Source organism: Carassius auratus, chromosome 5 (assembly GCF_003368295.1).
Source record: "Carassius auratus strain Wakin chromosome 5, ASM336829v1, whole genome shotgun sequence".
Taxonomy (NCBI): domain Eukaryota; kingdom Metazoa; phylum Chordata; class Actinopteri; order Cypriniformes; family Cyprinidae; genus Carassius; species Carassius auratus.
This window is the reverse complement of record NC_039247.1, coordinates 8,380,770-8,402,356: the sequence shown is the minus strand read 5'-3', so window position 1 is coordinate 8,402,356 and position 21,587 is coordinate 8,380,770. Positions and strand designations below refer to the sequence as shown.

Sequence of the window (21,587 nt, the reverse complement as noted above, 5' to 3'; positions counted from 1 at the left end):
TTGAGTCAGTTTGAGGATCGCGAATCATTTGAATCAGTTTGGGGTTCGCAAATCATAGCTGTGTATGGATAGGCATTTTTAACTATTTAAGTAGCTAGTTATAATTATGTTTTCCATGCTTGTTTAGGTGTGAAATGTGAACTCGTATTTTTGTTTTAATGATGTGCCTTTTAACAGTATCAAGTATATTCAAAAACTAAACAAATCGTGCCTAAAAAGTTCATACATCTAGGCTAATGTAAATTTACATGAAGTCATACTAGTGCACGTGGCGCGTGTGCATTTTGTTCTTTCACTGCATTATTCAGTGTATTCAAATGCATTTATGAATGCATGTGAATGATCACAAAATTAAAGATATGGACCCTTTGTGCCAAAAGGGTTCTTTCTTGTCATTATAGAACCTTTTTAGCATAAAAGGTTCTTTGGAGTTGATTAAAGAACCCAATTAACCCTTTCTTCTAACAGTTTGTTGTGATAACCAGGGGTGGTTCTAGGGTGAGTGGAGATCTGGGGCTTAGTCCAGAAAAATCCATGTATGTGACTTTTTATTTTAATAAATCAGAAAGATTTACCTTGTTTAAAATATACAAAAACAATAAAAAAAAAAAAAAAAACAAATGTAAAACATTTTATTTAAAGTTTATCCCTTGTATCCTGACACATATGCAGATGTTGTGTCTCTATCTCACTTCTTTTTTTGTCTCTGTCTCTGTTTTATTTTATTTTCCAATCAAGCCTGACTGGCTACACTCTTCCTGGTAGAACAGGGAAAAGAAGCAAACATTAAGCAGTGCACTGACATACTCTTACTCTACAAAGATATACCTGTCAAAGCACTTTATCTCTGTGTTTATGTACACTTAAGGCAAGAATAATTATAAACGCAGGGCTCTATACACTTATATTTTTGAAGGAGCACTTACACAGCACTTACAAATTGCATAAATAATCTTATGAGGCTAATGTATCAAATATAAAATTTGGAATACAGAAATATGAAATTATGAAAAAAAATTAGAATGGTACTTTGCCACTAGGTGGCGGCATGCCACTGCCTTATTGAGTGAGTCGGTCAGTCATTTAATCAATGGATTCATTTGAAATGAATGATTCATTCAGAAAAAAAGTACAAAAGTTATTTTGAAATATCCGTTTTAATTTAAAAATAAATTGATCTAGTAAAATACTACACGCCAACAAACCGCCCGCCTCCAAAAGATCTAATTTCATTGGCTGGATCGTACAGACGCTCATCGATGGTTGGCCAGTTTCCATGTCAGTCAGAAGCACTAGACTCAGTGGCGGTTTTCGTCGGGTTTGAATGACAACGCGTAACTTACTTGGGTAAATTTACAGACACTGTGGACGGGAGAGTCAAGAGATATTTATTTATTTAAATTCTAATATAAATTACTTTATTCGGCATGAAGACTAATTGATGGCATGGTGGTAATAAAAACATTCGGGGCTTTACTGAAAACATTTGGGGCTCCAGCCCCCTTAGCCCACCCCTAACGCCGCCCCTGGTATGCACCATCAGTATTAATGTTATTGACGAACACTCACGGTTTGTCACGCCATCCTCTATAATCTGTCTCTATATGTTCAGCACTGAACTAACGGCTTCATTAGGTGCACAGGGGAGTATGTGGTTAATCAGTGCTATTGATTCATGGTTAAACAAAACAGACAGAAGGAGCATTAATGTCCTAGGAGACTTTTGCTAATGATGGCTACTTCGCTCTAGTCATTATTATCTAATTGGCCTAAGAAGGCCTTGTCCATTGTGGCCAGGCTGGAGAAGTGTGTGTGTGTGTGTGTGTGTGTGTGTGTGTGTGTACAGTTGCTCTTTCCAAACATATCTAGAGCCCCCTGCAGGTCATGTTTGGCATATGTTTAACATGAGCACATGCACTGCATTCCATTTATTTTTATAAACAGAAAGTGAAATAACAAGCAATGTGAATCCTGAACAGCTGTATGCTAACATTAATTAATTGAGTGGCATCAGTTGTTATCTCAAATAAACTATCATATCAGAAAGGCTTTTTAAAAAGAAATGAAATAATTTTATTCATGAAGGATGCAATGACTTGATCAAAAGTGACGGTAAAGACATTTATGATGTTATAAAAGTTGTATTTCAAATAAATGCATTTCTTTTAAACTTTCTGTTCATCAAGGAACCCTTAGAAATTAAATGCATCACAGTTTGCACAAACATATGAAGCAGCACAACTGTTCTCAACATTCAGAAACCTTTGAATGGTAGTGTATAAATGTTTATTTTCTTTCTTATGCAATATATGGAACATTGGGAAGCTCAATAAAATAATTAGTCACAAAAAGTTGATTTGGGAGTTCATATCAGTAAGAAAACATGTCACAAAATAGATACATCATCTGTATGAATGGTAAATTATTGTAATTTTTTTGTAAAATTGCAATAAAACTTAACTGTGTGGACAAAATACCATATTACTATGAAAAATGTATAAGTTTGACCCATACAATGTTTTCTCGGCTATTGCTTCAATATACTCATTCAACTTGTGACTGGTTTTGTGGTCCATGGTTTCATATATGTGATGATTCAATAAACAGCACCTTCACACGTTGAATAGAAACATAAAAAAGCAAAAACACAGCAGATGCACATTCATTATCCATCACTTTGTAGATAAATCCTGAATGATCTTACTCCAACCAAACTGATTTTAACGCATCTGAGGTCATATTCCACAAAATAACAAAAACAAAAACAAAAAAAAGATAGAAATTCATTTATACCTTGTGTGTGTGTGTGTGTGTGTGTGTGTGCATATGTCGGAATAGCTTTGAAAAAGCAGCATTATCTCCAGCATAAGCTTTTATAGCAGGAAAGTTTGGCTTCTTCACAAGCACGCACATCATCTTCCTCATGCACCGCTGTGTGCAGCTGCTCTGGACAGAGGCTGATAAACCTGCTATTGTGATGCCATACATTACCAGCTGAACTGAATGCACAATGGTTGCCCACCAATCTACTTTAACCAGACAGCAGGTGCAGGTTTAATGAGCTGCTGTGTTAAGTGTCATGTGCTGCTTTGACCTCTGTGTGAAAACCTGCTCAGTTCCAAAATCTAGTGAGCTTGCCTGCTGTCAGCTGCCTACATAGTGAGCATTCTGACTTAAAAATTGAGCTGTGTCATTGTGATATGCACAAGATTTGATTCGCAGTTGCATTTATTGGTAGCATGATGGTAAGCTGCTCTAATGCATAAAGATGCACAGCGCACACAAATATTAAACTACATCTACACTAGGAATATTTCTTTATGCTTTTGAATAAAGTCGCTTCTGTTCATTCTGAATTGTGAAATATTATTAGAATTTAAATTTTGGAATGATTTCTGAAGGATCACGTGACTCTGAAGACTGGAGTAATGATGCTGAAAATTCAGCCTTGATCACAGGAATTAAGAAAAAAACGATTCAAATAAAAAATAATTAAAATGCATGTTTTATCAAATTAATGCACTGAGCAAAAGAGACGTATTTATTCAAAACTTTTGACTGGTAGTGTAGCTATTTCAGTGCTTTCGGGTATTTATAGAATGCTTTATACTAATAAGTGACAATTTCCTGCATATTTCTCTTCATACTTAGCTTACTTACTTACTAAGCACGTCTGTGAAGCCTTAACATGTTTCTTACATACTGTAAGCAACTCATGACTTTCAATACACCTTTGCCAATTATAATGGATTGGCTCCTTCCTTCATTTCTCTGCTGGGATTTTTTCCACCTGTTTTGTCGTCCAGTGGGTGAAAATCACTCCTGACCTGAATGATTTTTTAAATCATGTTTTACTAAGGAGACTAAGGAGAAATGTTGTCATTTTACACATTCCTTTTTGTTTGTAGGTATTCCGAAGAAGAAATCCGGCAGAAGGTTGGAACGTTTCGGCAGATGCTGATGGAGAAGGAGGGTGTGATAACTCGACAAGGCTTGCACCCACGTCCACCGTGAGTCAATCACACATGATGTGTGTCAGACAGTACATGAGCAAACGATTGAAATGCTCTGATCTTATCTTCCAAAAGTGATTGAAAATAGTGTGTGTTTCCTGTAGAGACAGGATCAGATAGCAGTTGTGTGCGTCATTGTATTACTGTGATTACTGATACCGCTGACCAGCACTGAAAGAAACCATCCATAATAAATATCTCTGTCCCAGTGAATAGATACTGAATGTTGATAAATGTACATTAAATGCATACACTAGACTAGAAACATTCTAATTTATGAAAATCATTTAGCTAAATAATAAAATGCCAAAATGCATCACAGGGAATGAAATTAATTATTTTTCTTTCAATTTTTATTTTTTCATGTACTGTCTGAACAAACTGATTCACTTAAACGAATCTTTAGGAAATACCTACGCTGTATTTTATCTACCAGTGAACACAGAAACATTTTAGCTCTAGTGCATCAAAATAAAGAGCCAGTGAAGTAAACAGACAGTGCAGATTAAATATTTGTAGTGCAAAAGAGCTTACTCAGTCTGATTAAAGTGACAAAAAGCTCAGAGAGCAGTTGATGAAGGTTAGAGGCTTTAGCTATGTTGTCATAGAGGCTAATAGGAAATGTAGCTTAGTTGCCTAGCATAAAGACAAGTCATAATGTTGGCTTGCATGAAGTCATGTTGAAATACGTTCAAAAATAAAATCTTGTGTTCTGCCACATTTAGGCCTGATGTGTGTTTTTTTTCAGCCGTACAAATACAAACTGTCTTAACTTGTGGGTGCAGGTCTTTTATTAGAAGCAGAAGGAGATGAATATGATTTAATACTCTCTACAGATCAGAAATGACCCTGCATTAATGTCGTGCCGTGCCGTACCTTCTTCACCTGGAGACCAATCTAATAAAAATGCCTTTTGATCTTAAATCTCACTTCCTGAGTCTGAGCCATTGTAGCTCTAACAATAAAACATGTCTTCATTATCTTAAAAAAACATTCTGTTCTTCCAGAGGACCCTTATTTTGCCATTTAACCCTTGTGTTCAATCATAGGACCCTTCCAGTATGTTGTCATTTAACCCTTCATTTTCTGTCACACAACTCTTATTTTGTAATTTAACCATTTTGTTTAATCACAGGAATCTTATGTTTTGATTTAACCCTTCTGTTCCTTCATAGGACCCTTTCAGTATATTGTCATTTAACACTTCTGTTCTGTCACAGAACCCTAATTCTGTCATTTAATTCTTCTGTTTAATCGCAGGATCCTTATGTTTTGATTTAACCCTTCTTTTCCTTCATATGACCCTTTCGGTATATTGTCATTTAAGCTTTCTGTACTGTCACAAAAACCTAATTTTGTAATTTAACCCTTCTGTTTAAACATAATGGGCCCTATCTTGCACCCAGCGCAACTGACTTTGTACACTGACGCATGTGTCATTCCTATTTTGCACCTGCGCAAAGCGCGCTTTTCCCTCCACAGAAGCACGTCGCTAAACTAGTGAATGAAATTGCGCTCCCTGGGCGGTTCAGCGCAAAAAAGGAGGCGTGTTCCGGCGCAAACAATCCCTGGTGCTATTTTGCTGTTCCATTAAACAATTGCGCCACTGACCAGAAAAAACCTAGTCTAAAGTCAGTGGCGCGTTGCGCGTTGTTCATTATGCTATTTTAAGGGCGCATGCTTGACCATAATGTATAGCGTGCACAACGCGCATACACTTTGCTCGTGTAATCTACACAGATGCAACAGTTATTTTTGCAAATCATAAATTGTTACACTAAAAAAATATTAACACATGAGATGACGGAAATCATTGTGGTGTGCCACGAAGATGTGAAAAAAATAGGCATAAATCTAGCTTACAAATTATTCAGGCTAATTGTTCTCCCATCCCCATACAACACACCTTCTCTGTCTTTCACTGCTCTTACAAGAACATAAGTCTCCTCGGCTGTGAACCGCTCCTGGCGTGCGCCTGGTAAATACGCCACAATAATAGCAATCCATAATGGAACTTGCGCACCTGCTTTTAAAGGGAATGTTGGATGACGCTCTGATTGGTTTATTTCACGTTACGCCCAAACCACACCTATGAATAATGAAGCTGCTTCAGACCAACCCATTTTAGATTTGCGCCGGGCGCAAGAGCCATTTATCCCGCCGGGAAAATAGCAACAGCGCCGAGACCCGCCCACAAAGCTACTTGCGCTTCGCGCTGTGACACTTGCGTTTCAGATCGTTAAAATAGGGCCCAATGGCCCTTATATTGTCATTTAACCCTTTTTTGTCACAGAACCCTTATATTATCATTTAACTCTTCTGTTTTATCACAGGTCCATTATGTTCTCATTTAACCCTTCTTTTCTGACACAGAACCCTAATTTTGTAAATTAACCTTTCGGTTTAATCAGACGAATCTTATGTTTTATTTAATCCTTGTGTTCCATCATAGGACCCTTCCAGTATGTTGTCATTTAACCCTTCGTTTCTGTCACAGAACCATCATTTTGTCATTTAACCCGTCTGTTTAAAAAGAGGATCCTTATATTTTGATTTAACCCTTCTGTTTCATCATAGGACCCTTCCAGTATGTTGTCATTTAGTCCTTCTTTTCTGTCACAGAACGCTTGTATTATAATTTAACCCTTCAGTTTCATCACAGAGCCCTTATGTTGTCTTTTAACCCTTCGGTTCCATCATAGGACCTTTCAAGCATGTTGTCATTGAACCCTTATGTTGTATTTTAACCCTTCTCTTTTCATTTTTATTCAACCTTTATTTAACCAGAAAATAAAAACTCTTAAGATTTAACATTGATTTTACAAGAGGGTCCTGCACAAACAGTTAGCACAAACAGTTAAACATAAAAACGTTGAAAAAAATAAAAATGCATTAATTCACATACACAAAGAATATGCATCAATCAAAGTAGAAGTACAATTGGGTAAATCCAAGATGAAATCATTTAAAATGCACTTACATTCATTGAATTCACTGTTTTAAGATGGTGCAGGATAACTAAACACCATTTTACTCAGATTTGTACACATTTTCTTTTATATCACAGGATGATTATCAGGCTGTTTATAAAAGCTCTTTTGCTGAAGCAGGATAGGTTAATTTACCACTGTGATGAAGAAACTGATCATTACAGCTTTAGATAAGATCGCCTGTAGCAGTGAAATGCTAATTTTAGGGAGGATAATGAGGATAAGTTAAGGCTTTATAATGAGGAAGATAAAAAGTGAGTGTGACAGAAAAACCGGTATGTTGGTACCTCACCCTGGAATTCGTGTAAAAGCTGGCACCTTCATTATCACATATTATAATCACCTTTATTCACTTTCTAAGAAATATTTGTTCCTTATTCATTTAAGAAATTATTGGTAGGGAAAATAAATAGATGTTGACTTAACCCAGAGAAAAATGTGACCCTGGAGCACAAAAGCAGTCATAAGTTGCCATAGCCAAAAATACATTATATGGGTAAGAATTATTCATTTTTCTTTTATGCCAAAAATCATTAGAAAATGAAGTAAAGATTATGTTCCAAGAAGATATTCCGTAAATTTCCGACCATAAATATATCAAAGCTTCATTTTTGATTAGTAATATGCATTGCTAAGGACATCATTTGGACAACTTTAAATTAGTTGTTTTCAAGATTGCAGTTTGAGACATTGCAAGAATGAGCCATAATAGCTCATTACTGTATTTTAGACAAGCGCAGGTCATGACCTTTGACCTTTATCCCCGGCATGCACAGGGTCAGGCTGCTTCCTCACGGGGATGAAGATCATGTGGAAAACGCTGCATACATTGACGGCTATGAGGAAGACTATGATTGGGATGGAGAATATTACAAGCAAGATTCAGCTGCCTATGACGAGTGCAGGTAAAACGCTGAAAAAGGAAGAACACACATCATCTCATCTAAACTCGACACTTACAAACACCCTGAGAGAAATGCTAGAGGAAATTATTGTTATATTAAGCATAATTGATCCTTTAATAAGCTCAATCTTTCTTGGTTACAGTTGCTAGCTTTCTACAGAATGTCCCAATGAAAAAATGACTATCAAGATTTATTTAAAAAGATTATAACCACTGAATAATTTTCCTTAACACTATATATCCAACACTGCATTTGTTTTACTCCATTTCTTGTCTTCAACTCTAGATCCAAGAGGATATCCAGCAGTTCACCTTCCCCTCGGCCAAAGAAGAGGAAAAAGAAGAAGGCAAGAAGACACAGTCGGTCAGTTTGCTTTCTGTGATTTAATGCAGTACAACACTGACCAGACGAGCAATATACTGTACAACAAAAACACTGTATCTAGCAATGCAGTGTGCTCAAATGAACCTTTGATTGCCAGAGTGAGAGAGTTTTTGAGCCAAACATTGAAATGTAATATTTAGAGGTTTTGAGTAGTACTTTATCAAGAAACAAAAATGTGAGAATGAAAAAGGTCATGAAGAACATTATGTGTTGTATGATATTTGATTATTGTTGTGTTCGTGTGACCCTCAGAGCTGACAGCCCGTCTCCAACCCGAAGAGACAAGAGGAAGAAAAGCGGAAAGAAACACAAAAGAGACAGGTGTGTGTGTGTGTGTGTGTATTCAATCACACAGGTGATCATTCGCCGATCAATTAACACTGATTTCCCAGCCAATATTTATTAGAGTATGCACATTTTCAGTATTCATGCATGCCACACAAATATCATCATAACCTGCATCATTAACCAAAATCTGCGTTATGCACAGAGCACATTGCATGAGATACTGTATCCCATGATGCAATGCACTAAATCTAGACTTCCATTTCTAATGAGTCCAACTGAGCATGATTTTAACCTCTAATTTAAATATTTATTTTTATATCCTTATTTTATTATATTGACCCGCTATTTGCTTAGATTTCAAAGGTTTTACACTCAAAACTGGATTAAAAATCAAAATAAAATGTATGTTTCTGTGATGATGACTGCCTGGAAACTCTCCGAAATAAACCTGTAGCATACGATCTAAAAAATGATTCAGTAGCTATATGTACTGTAAATATCATAATAATAAATGACTTTACTATCTTAATAAAATCTCTGAATATCACTTGAGTGAAGTTTAGACGCACAGTAACAAAATAAATGCCTAAAAACCAACAGGTGATATTCGTAATTTGTATTTGAGTAACAAATTATATTTTTAAGATACTCTTAGAATTTGAATGGTTAATATGTTATGCATTAACACCCGTGATGCAGATACATGCTTTATATTCCTCCAATTCAATGCAGTTTTCTCTCTACAGGACAGATCATTTTTATTCATCTCACGTTACTCTCACTGCTTTATAACAGCTTTCTTCTCTCCTGCTTTTGTTCCTATATCAAGAAAGCATGACAGGACTGACGGATGCTTGGATGCATGTGTATTTATTGATGTCAGATATGTATAATAGTGAACAGACTACAGAAACATGCTGGATCCTTGTGCCAATGTCTTAATACAGTAGCTTCAGTAGTGTCAGACTGTGTGTGAGGGGAAAAAGTGTGAAAGAGAGTTAGAAATTGAGTTTCTCCTGACAGTATGGATTGAGTACAGACGTTTAAAGGGTTAAAGTGTGGTATACATGTTCTTGTTCTGTGTTAAGTCACCTAAAAAAATAGTTGCTAAAACACATGTACATACAGTGAACCTCAAAGAATATGTAGATATTTCAATCACATTTAAAAATTAATGCTTTTGCATTAAGAATATATCATCTTTTCTCTTCACTAATGCCACTTTACTTCATTATTTTTGCTCAGTGACTTTTAATGCTGAATTTTTTATGGATTTCTAAAGTTATTCTTGAATTAGTAACATGCCACAACACTAGATCAATTTTATTAATTTCAAACCAAACCAAACTTATGTTTGTCAAATGTTTCGTTTTAAAAGCATGAGTGTGAATCTTTCTTAGCTCTTTCTGCGCCAGAAATTTAATTCTAGCTTCATGCATACTTGCATTTGCATCCATATGTAATTGCTTGTTTCTGCTTCTTCTTTGCCTATGTTTGATTCAAAGATTCAGTGCTCTTTCAGATGTTTAATAGTGCCGTATAACACCGCATAACAGCAAAAACACAGAGAGCCAGGAAATTCCATCAGTGGCGGGTGAAGAGTTAACAATAAATGACTTTTGCTTTTGCATACTGGTATCCAATGCATTAAAGCCTGATTTCAGGTTGAATGTTGAAGCCTAAAACTACAAAATCAACTGACGGAAACAGCAGCAGTTTTCGGGTGTTTCATAATCTAATATCTAACCCAGCATTTCCTCTGTCTCAGGTCCACATCTGGCTCAAGGAGGAAGAGGAGACACAGGTACACACTGATCTAATCCCAGATCTGTTAGGTTTTATGGTCTTGAAACTGTGTTGGATTCATATTAGTTTTGCAGAGCTAACATCCACTTCACAGTTTGTTTAAGAGCCATCCATTGACATGCAATGTAGCCAGCCACAGTTTATTTTGCATGTATGTCTTATTTAGGGGCTGATTAATTAAAAATCAATGATACCTCAGTAGTAGACTGGCCTAGAAAACACTCGTTCAATAGCAGTCTGTCTCTTTGAATAGATGTGCAAAGAAAACAGCACTTTAAGCTTATTTAGTTCGATGTGTTTGTTTTCTCCTTTCAGATCTGGGAGCCCCAAAAACAAACACAAAGACAAGAACAAACAGAAGAAGAGGTGAGGAATCTTCATCCGCTGTTTGCTTCTCTAAAATGCTCAGTGTTCAAAATCATGCTTTCATGCATCATAATGCCTCGGTGTGACAATAAAAATCCAATGCATTGATTACGGAGTTTAATGATTCAATGATATTAATTTTCGAAGCAATCAGAGTTGAGACATGTTAGAAACCACCTAGCAATGCACTGACAACCACTCAGAACTTTTTAGCAACTGCATAGCATAGCATTGACTCATTGATTACGTAAAACAATATTTCATGCCATTTTCATATAACTTTGTATAGCCTATACATTTATATAAAATAAGAAAAAAAACCATTTATAATGCTTTTGCTGTTATCTAGTAAAAACCCAGGCACACACGTACTTCTACAAGATTTCTTCAGGAAAATATCAGCTGTGTACAAACATCGGATTAAAAGGAATTGTACATACATTCTCAATCATAAACATCAAAGACCTCTTCTAAATGTATATGCAACATCTGATATAAGATGTTTAAAACACTATAAAAAATACATCATGCAGGCATCAAATTGATGAGCTATCAGGGATCCATTATTTGTATGCATGTATTTATTTATTTTCTGTTTTGTTATTTTATTAAAAAAAAATGAATAAAATAAAAATGCATGTCCATGTAGTCCGTATGCATGGATTGTTTATGAAAGGAACGCATGGGAATGATGAACCGCACTGTGAGGTGTATGATGAAGCAGTGTGGGTGGAGTGTGTGTGTTGTGACGTGTGTGTGTGTGTGTGTGTGTGTGTCCCGCAGGTGTTCAGTGGAGTCTCCCAGCAGGAGTTCTCAGCACAGAGGCAGCTGTTGTAGTTCCCGAAGCGGATCCGTCTCCTCCACCACCAGCGTCTCCAAATCACCCAGCAGGTGCAGCTCTTATCTCCATTACACAGGCACTTCCACAAACCTCCTCTAACAAACATTTACCATGGTGAACATACAGTAGTTTCTGCCAAAATACCATGGTTACTACAACACGACTGTGGTAGTTTGGTATTAGTCACCACTGTCATCACAGAAAGGGAATGATTCACAATGACAGAAAGACTCGTTTAGAAGGAGATACTTAGTAATTTATGCTGACTTTACTGCACTTACTATGGCATTTTTTTTCTGTTAACATGGTCAAATCGTGTAAAGTTTTTTTTTGTGCGATTTTCAGCATCATTCCTCCAGTCTTCAGTGTCACATGATCTTCAGAAATCATTCTAATATACTGATTTGATGATAAAAAAAAAAAAAAAGTTATCAATATTGAATTCGTTCCATGCAGTTGTGCTGCTTCATTTTTTTTTTTTTTTTGTTAAAACCAGGATACATTACATTTTTTTAAATTAAAATTGTATTATTAAAAATAGATATATTTTGTAACATTATGCCTTCAGTATCACTTTGTGGTGTGCTTGCTGAGTATTCATTTCTAAAATTCGTTTCTAATGTGATTTCCATAATATTTTTTCAGCATTTTTTATTATTATTATTATTATTATTATTATTATCATTATTATTATTATTATTATTATTGTTTTTATTAGAGCAATCTGCAATATCTATTCATTCAGTTTAAAAAATCTGCACTGGTTCAAATGACAAATTTATCAAATTCTTTCAAAATCCCAATTGATCACATTTTAAATTCCATTATTTCCAAATGTTAAACATTTAAACCAATTGCAGTATATTAAGCCACAAAACTAAAAATAGCATTTATACATAGTACACAATGAATACACTGCAAAAAATATTTTCTGACTCTGTATTTTTAACCATCTAAACATTCTTAACATACTTAATTGAGAAGCAAAATTATTTAAGATGTCTACTTTTCTGAGATTATGAAAATTAATTGAGTTTATACTTAAAACAAGAAAAACATCGGCCAGTGGATTCAGAAAAATTTGAAAGGAAAACAAGTTTTACTTTTCTTATCCCATTTGGCATGAAGCCACTTAATTTGAATAAAGCTCTCAGAAAACTTATATGTTATATGTTGTGTCATTTTGTTTCTCAATTAAATGTATGTGTGGATATTTTACTGAAAAATAAGACAAAAATACTGAGTAAATGATTTGCAGCAGTGCACTAAACTCAATCCATTTCGATCTGACCCCTCAAACCAGATCAAATGCAAAGTGCAGGAACGATAGGCACAAACAGGAAGGAAGTCACTCTAGCCACAGCCCACCGCCGTCCCTCAGCGCTGACCAGCCAATCACGTGTCTGAACGGCAACCACAGCGTCCGTGTCCGCAACGGCAAAGATTCGGGAGCCAATCACACGGAGGGGAATAAAGGGAACGATGTATGTAGTCTCCTCTATTTTACTTCCATCTGTTCTCTGCTGTTTACTCTAATAATCCCACAGAAGCACACACACACACACACACACACACACAATGTCCAGCTGATTCAGTCATATCTGTGTGAGCTGACTCTATATATCTCTTTTCCCTCTTTGGCTCCATTCCGTAAGTTTTTCTGTTCTCAAGCCATTTCTGTGTTTGTTTAGACGGGGTTTCGTTTCGTCGAGACATTTTCCTTGAGTAAATAATGTCATGCTTTATTTCACGTACAAGCCATGTTGACTTTTTCAGTTTAAGAAAGAGAATTAATGTAAATGTTGAGGATATGTTAAAAAGTTGTTGTTTTTTTTACAATGGAAACTAAAATGCAACCAATTGTTGAATATTTCCAATTCAAAGACACAAACTGGCATCTTACAACATACAGTACTATTCTTTTTCATAAAGCATCTATTGCCAATCATTCAGTGGCTGTTGGTGGATAATGTCCCATGAAGGAAACATTCAATGCCTCAAACTGATTAATTATAGATATTTTGGTTACACTTTTGCTTCATTTGTTCACATAAGTTTGTTACCATGAACTAAAAATGAACAATGTAAATGGGTGCCGTCAGAATGAGAGTCCAAACAGCTGATAAAAACATCACAATAATCCACACCACTCCAGTCCATCAGTTAACATCTGGAGAAGACAAAAGCTGCATGTTTGTAAGAAACAAATCCGTCATTTAAGATGTTTTTAACTTGAAACCGTTGCTTCTGGTTAAAATACAAGTCCATGATCCATAATAACGTTTCCTCCAGTGGAAAGGTCTATCTCCTGTTGTCTCTCACATCAAAATCCATCCATACTTGTTTAGAGCTGTTTTGGACTGTTTAAACGCTGCTTGATCTGTGCAGATTTCTCTCCTGATTCAGACCAGTCCACTTTTTCACTGGAGGTAGTGTTATTATGGAGAGAGTTCTCGCTTTTTAGCCAAAAGTAACGGTTCACTGTTAAAAACGGTGGATTTGTTTCTTACAAACATGCAGCTTTTGTCTTCTCCAGATGTTAACTGATGGACTGGAGTGCTGTGGATTATTGTGATGTTTTCATCAGCTCTCATTCTGACGGCACCCATTCACAGCAGAGCATCCATTGATGAGACACTGATGCAATGCAACATTTCTCCAAATCTGATGAAGAAACAAACTCATCCTCATCCTCAGATCATCCAAGATTAGGATATTTTCATTCATGTGTGAACTATTCCTTTAAGACAGTGTGAGCTAACATTAACAAAAAAATAAACAAATGTATTTCTATAAACTAACATTAATAAAATATGAATAAATTTGAATTGTTAGTTCATGGAACGAATGCATTAACTAATGTAAATGAATGAGGCCTTATTGTAAAATGTTACTGCTATTTTTTAAATCAATCTGAGCTTCAGATCATATAAATCTTATAAACACTCTTTTTGTTTCATTGGTTTTGCTTATCTTGTACATTTTATTGTATACCACAACATGTCAGAGCAGTATATTAAAAAGACAATCATCTTTTATATAGTAATAGTGCCACATTAATTGAATTTATGCCAAAAAGAATGACAACATATGACATTTGTGTCCCTGGAGCACCAAAGCAGTCTTAAGTCTCTGGGGTATGTTTGTAGCAATAGCCAAACATACATTGTATGTAGTAATATGCATTGCTTAGAACTCCATTTAATGATGATTTTCACAATATTTAGTATTTTTTGCATCCTCAGATTTTCAAATAGTTGTATTTCAGCCAAATATTTTCAGATCCTAACAAACCATACATCGATGGAAAGCTTATTTATTAAAATGACTTCCAACTGATTCTGTGGTCCAGGGTCACATATTTTGTATGTATTCATACAGTCATAATCACATGATTATTTATCTAATCTTTGACCAGCGTTCGGAGAGACTCTTACTATATCAGGGACGGTTTGCATGCAGTTTTTCAGAAATTCTCATGCTCTCTCTTTCCTTTCATTTGCTCAATTCATCCCTCTGTTTTGTTGATTTCTTGACCTCTATGAATTCACATGATCTCTTCCCACAAATAAATGCCCAAACTTTTCTGTCTTGTTTGTGTAAAAAGCACTCATATGATTTGGAACTGGACCGAGTAGATTAAATGGGTATGTCTACTAGTTTTTCTTGTCAATACAGTTGAAACTCTCATTTTCTGCTCAGTTTTACCGTAGCCATCCTTTTCCAGATGTGTATCAGGTGTTTAAAGAACCGATGATCTGTGACCTCCAATCAGATCGTCCCTTATTATTGAGCATTTCTTTAATGTAAGGTGAAGATTTGTTAATTAAGAGAGGTGTCATCAGACACTTTTACCCAATCAGCTGTCATTCCTGGATCTGCTGAGAGGATGAATGAGTCTGAATGTTACAATCACAGATAAGAACAATGTGGATGCTGCATTTGGCGGATCAGGACTGCCATCTTGGTAAGGTCAATGGATTGAAATATTATATTGTTCTTTATAAATAGTTATCGTATTCTTCAGTTTATGGAGTGTGTTTCAGATTAGGAATTTTAATTGAATTGATTGTAGTTTTACAAACAATATTTTAGACACAATATTGACTGTTTCCTCAAAGAAAATAGTTCCAAAGAAAGATCTGAACAGAAATATTGTGCGTTCTCCGAGCAGCACTCTGCGTTTTTGTTACTTAATGATTCTGCCATCTCTCGAGAGACAAATAAGCAACATGCAGATTTAAAGTATGTAAAAGCTGATTGAAATATTGATAATATTTTGTTTTCTTTTTAATATTAAACACAATAAATATTACATATGTGACCCTGGAGCATAAAAGGAGTCTTAAGTCTCTGGGGTATATTTGTAGCAACAGCCAAAGAAAAAAAAAACACATTGTATTGGTCAAAGTTATCGATTTTTCTTTTATGCCAAAAATCATTAGGATATTAGGTAAAGATCATGTTCCTTGAAGATATTTAGTAAATGTTCTATTGTTAATATATCAAAAATACTTTTTTTATTAGTAATATGCATTGCTAAGAACTTCATTTGGACAACTTTAAAGTCCATTTTCTCAGTATTTAATTTTTTTTGCATTTTCAGATTCCAGATTTTCAAATAGTTGTATCTCTGCCAAAATTTAAATCCTAACAGTCCATACATTAATGAAAAGCTTTAAGATGCTGTCTAAATATACAAAAAATATACGTAAGATAATGTGTATTTCCATCACAGGTTTGGTCTTAAATTTCACATAAGTTGGTATTAAAAATGTCTTAAAAAGTCTTAAATTTAACTTGCTCTGAAATATGTTTTTAGATATAATATAATGTTTTTCTGTGGCTAGATTTGTTATTAAATCCAAAAACATAATATATTTGTTCATTTTGTTTATTTATGTAACTTCAAGCAGTTAGAGCTCAATGATGATAACTGTAGCATTTAGTCTTAGCGATTTTTAAGTTATTATTTCGATTTTGTGAAAATGTGCACGTTTATTCATATTGACCTTTCCAATATGGTGGAAATGCTGATGTATTGTGGTCATCACAGTGGTCGCTAGTTAGATAATGTTATTAAATACCAATAAGAGCCTAATCCTGCAACATATCCCCCAAAAATTCCCAATTTCCAAAAAACGAAAGTGGGCCTGTTAATGCAGCATCTATATCTGTGGTCACAACAGGCGACAGATTCATGAATCCTCTCTTAGGTAACGGCTGACAAATCTCCACTGAGACAAGAGCCGGTTCAGTGCCATTGGTGATTTCAGACGGTCTTCATTTACAATGGTTTCGAATGCTCACTTTCCACTAGCACTTGATATATACATATATATATAGAGATAAATATACATTCTTATAGTGTGACTACGTGTTTGTTTCCTTCCTGTCAACATTTGAGTGGTCTAATGTACGTCTAGATGTTTGACAGGGACAAACGGACGCTCTGTAAACATTAGCCGACAGCAAACTACACTAACTAGGGTCATTTAGTAAAGCTGTTACACTAAAAGGGACCCAAGCCATTTGGATTCTCGTTCTAAATGAATGTGGCATCTTTGAAACCTTTGTGAAAGACTTTTGACAACTGCTTAGAGCAGATAACTACTTATAGATTTAGCAACTGTCAAAAACGAGCACTAAATTCTCATTACGCAGACTGATTGATAACGATACGGTTTAACGAAGATGACTGGGGTCCCTTTGAGATGTTAGTTGACCACCTTCCACCCAACACCCCTCTCTCTTCACCCGTTCATCTGTGCTGTCTGTTGTCCCGACATGCTTTCTCTTTTCCCTTTAAAGCACATTGCGCATGCATGGCCATCGATATTTACGTTCCTTCTAGCAAATTGGATTTGTTGAGGTTTTGTCGCACCCTAACGCTCTTTAACGTGCGATAGAATGTGGCTGCACAAGCGAAAAAGACAGCAATTGATGTAGATTGCTTTGGGAGATTCTTATTTCTAATTCATTTTGTTTGGGTTCTCTGTCATTTTTCGTTTTGTATGTTTTGTTTTGCTTCGTTTCGTTGGAATTGTCTCCTTTAGTCTGTGGGTCAATTATCTTAGCCTGGATACTAAAAGAATTCATTGTCTTTTTCCCATTTCGCTGCGGAGAATTTCCTTTCTACTTTTTGTTTTTCCCTTTTCTTCCTTTGTTTTGTTGATATTGCACACGTGTCACTGATTGAAGCGGAAGGTAGGTAACGCTCTGCCTACGCACGTGGAGAATGTGACAAGCACCCTAAGCTTGACATCAGTGTCTCTCTCTCTCTTTCTCTTTGTTTATCGGAGGAAAACCAAAGGTTGGCGGGTTGTTTTTCATTGTTTTCCTTTTAGAACTGTTTGCTCTATTTTCATTCTTTTTTGTTTCAGTCTGAAATCTACCTTTGCTTCCATGCTTCAGTCTTCAGTACACTGCCCTCCCCACAGGTCCATCTCTTGTCTGCGTTTCATTTTATTTTTCTGGTATAAAGCATTTCCTGTCTGTGCTGCATTCCTTTTGTCTTTGGTGAAATGGTACATGTCATATAATTTGGTCACTTTCCTTCCTTTTTATTTTTGGTATAATCAAGGGCTTTTTCTGAAGTATCTGGGATTTATTAATGTTTTATTTATTTAATGTTATTAGCTGTTTTTTGCTTGTTTCTTTAAGTTAAATATTTGAGGTCGATCAGAAATCCTTGCCTTCCAATGGTAATAAAAAGAAACGGATGAATAGTTAAGCACATTGACATTGCTCTATATAATATTTTAGCCTTAATCTTCAATTCTGCGGCTAAAGATGATTGGTTTTAAGTTTTAATTTATTTATAAAGCACATATAAAATCATCTTGTTTGACCAAAGTGCTATACAGAGTTCTGATGGTTCATTACCCAAATAATAAAATAATAAAAAAATCTAAGCAAAGTCTTTTTTTAAAAACAATTTAAAGTTTTGTGGTTTTCATATTATGTGAGTTGATCCATACACTGAAATCAATTTGGTGTAGAAACAATTTACTCTCGGATATTGCTAGTTAATATATAGGTAACATATTAGATTGAACGTTAGATCATATTACACCCCAAAATCAAAAAGAAAAACAAATGAACAAATATAGAGTTTTTGCTCATTTTATATTACGTCCATCTATCCATTCATCCCTCCATTTTCCACCATGTATCCGGGACTGGGTAGCAGTGGCTAGGAGTGATGCCTAGTTCACACTACAGTAACTAAACCCCAATTTGTAAGTTAACAAGTCGGGCTGTGATCGGGAGAAAATCAGCAGGCAATCAGCGCTCAGCAACCTTTATATGTGAAGTTCTCAACAATGCATCAAAGAGCCTCGGCCGATGTAGTCATGTAGTGTGCTGACGCTTTGAGTCATGGAGTGTGAACTAGACTTTAGGACACCCAAACGTCCTTTTCCCTGGCCACTTCCTCCAGCTCATCCTGGGGTATCCTAAGGTGTTCTCTAGGAGGTGCCTGAGCTGTATCAACTGGCTCCTATCGCGGAAGAGCAGTGGTCCAAGCCCAGACCCCCTCAGGAGAAAACTCGTTCAGCCAATAGCACTCTTTATAGGTACTCTGGAATAGTCTGTGTGGTTCCTCTATAATTGGAACACGCCCTCTGCTCCCCTTTTAAAAAAACAATGGGAACCTCCACACCTGTCTGCCAATCACCAGAAAATAATTATGCATATATAATATATTATACATTATTATTTATCTATCCATTTTGCATTAACGTAAAGGAGGTTTGAGCTACAGTTTACTTATTTTCTTATTTAAAAAGTATTATGCAAAACAGTATTTTTGTTTTTGAACTAAAAAAAAAAGTTGGCATAAAATGCACTTATATTCTCAAAAAAAAAAAAAAAAAAGTATTGTCCAAAAAAAAAAAAAAAACAGGCCTCATTGGCTTTATGCCAAATATGATTTATTGTTCCTTTCCTTTGGTTATGGGGTGCATTATGGCTATTAAAGTGTCCTCAGTATTATATGTGCTATTGCAACTTTCTGTTTTAACAAGAAATGCATGACACAGAAAAGGGTTTTTTAATTCAACTGATGGATAACCCATCATACACGTTCAGTTAAAGGTTTTCTCTCAGAAACGGGTGAAAGCAGAGCATCCATTCGTATCACATTACATTAAAACCACACTGAAGAGCGAGTCGCTGTTAAAATACAAATCTGTTTGAACTTGATTTGTTTTGTGTGTCTTTTTCTCTCTTTGGTTTGATTTCCATGCATTGTTTCATACTCACTATCCAGGGAAGGGTGTTGTGTCTTTTTCTCTTGCATTTTGTGACTCTAATGATGCACTTATGTTGCCCCACTTTTCCCTTCTCTTCATACCTTACCTACTAAAGGAGGGAATACCACTTTATTGGTAAGTGGATGTTAACCAAAAGGGAGTTGAAAAACAGAATAACCTTTTAGAAAAGCTATTAAAACAGGAAATGGGTCGCTGTTCACATCTCAGCAACTGTCTGCAGGACAAAACAAATCTACAAGCAAGTTCTATTGAGTAGAAGACCGATTGTTTTCTAATACGTTGTGAATCTTTCTTTCGTTTCTTCCATTTCTGTGATGTTCTGTCAAGTTGTCTTTATTTTCTCTAGTTTTATTTTTCACCGTTTTGTTCGTAGCTCTTTCTGCAATTGAAAAAGTCCTCTTTCTCTTCTACTGCATATTCTCCAGTCTCTGTCGCTCTTTATATTCTCTCTCTCTAAACTTTTTTTCTTTCAGAGTTTCGCATATTTTCCCCTTTCTCCCTTTTTTTGTTTTTCGGGACTATTCTTTTTTCAAATCATTATGGTTTTGCATGCCGAGTATTGCATGCGCTGTACAATAGAGGACTGTCTGTAAGCCAGAGAACAATCCTAGCACTTTCTTTTAGATATTTTTTTGCCAAGTACACGATAACGCTCTTCCACCCAGGAGGAAAAAAGACTCTAATTTCACTCTTCTCTTTCTGTTTTTTTTATTTCTTTTTTTTTTCTTTGGTTTGTTGGTTATAATTCATCTACAGAAGCTTCGCTCTCTGGCTCCGTCTCCCTCGAGCGTGCAGATGCATGTGTCGCCTCATCTAAGATGTGCTAAACCACACGTCGACCGTCCCAAGAGTCCTGGAGCACCAGCGGAGGACGGATGCACAGACGACAGCAAACCGCTCTCAGAGTCGATGAGGAGACACGGCGGGAGGCCAAGGGTTCGAGAGATCAACTCACCGGCGCACAGCAGCGACACTGAGTCACACACAAAAACCAAGAATCAGAAGAAGTAAGAACATTACCATTTATAGTCAGTCAGAAGTTATATGCAGTTTTTTAAGGAACTCTTTTCTGCTCAACAAGGATTTATATGATCTAAAAACAGTAAAAATTATTACAATTTGAAATTACTGTCTTCTATTAAAAAAATATTTTAAAGTGTAATTTATTTCTGTGAGCAAAGATGTATTTTCAGCATCATTCCTCCAGTCTTCAGTGTCACATGATCTTCAGAAATTATAATAATATGCTGATTTGAGCTTGAGATAATTCTAAAGTTTAGGACAGAGTGTTTTTTTTTTTTACTTTTATTCAAAATGATGGATTAAATTGATCAAAAGTTACAGTAAATTTTATATTTCTATTTTTTTTAATTAAATTTCTTTTCTATCCATCAAAGAATACAAAAAAATATCAGTTTCCACAAAAATATATTAAGTATTTGATGTTTTCAAAATGTATAATAATAAAAACCATTATTAATTATTAACTAAGCAGCAAATCAGTGTATTATTATGATTTCTGAAGATCATGTGACACTGAAGACTGAAGTCATGATGCTGAAAATACAGCTGCATATCACAGAAATAAATGCATTTTAAAATATATTACAATAGAAAACAGTTATTGTAACTTGTATTAATATTTTTTTTAATTACTGTATTTTTGATTAAATAAATAGAGCTTTAATAAGCAGAAGATAGCTTTTTAATTAGAAAGA

The 21,587-nt window shown here is 35.4% G+C and overlaps 1 protein-coding gene across 2 annotated transcripts in view; it reads left to right on the top strand.

The window, feature by feature from the left end:
- LOC113073428 (serine/arginine repetitive matrix protein 3) overlaps positions 1-21,587 on the top strand; it is a 72,197-nt gene that overhangs the window by 43,130 nt on the left and 7,480 nt on the right. Inside the window, exons 3-11 of one of the 2 annotated variants that reach the window (XM_026246311.1) lie at positions 3,909-4,010; positions 7,780-7,908; positions 8,194-8,271; positions 8,545-8,613; positions 10,349-10,384; positions 10,702-10,752; positions 11,536-11,643; positions 12,897-13,077; positions 20,629-20,876. In XM_026246311.1, the coding sequence (XP_026102096.1) occupies positions 3,909-4,010; positions 7,780-7,908; positions 8,194-8,271; positions 8,545-8,613; positions 10,349-10,384; positions 10,702-10,752; positions 11,536-11,643; positions 12,897-13,077; positions 20,629-20,876 (1,002 nt within the window). Of the gene's footprint in view, positions 1-3,908; positions 4,011-7,779; positions 7,909-8,193; positions 8,272-8,544; positions 8,614-10,348; positions 10,385-10,701; positions 10,753-11,535; positions 11,644-12,896; positions 13,078-20,625; positions 20,877-21,587 lie in introns of both variants that reach the window. The other variant, XM_026246301.1, reaches the window with a different exon arrangement.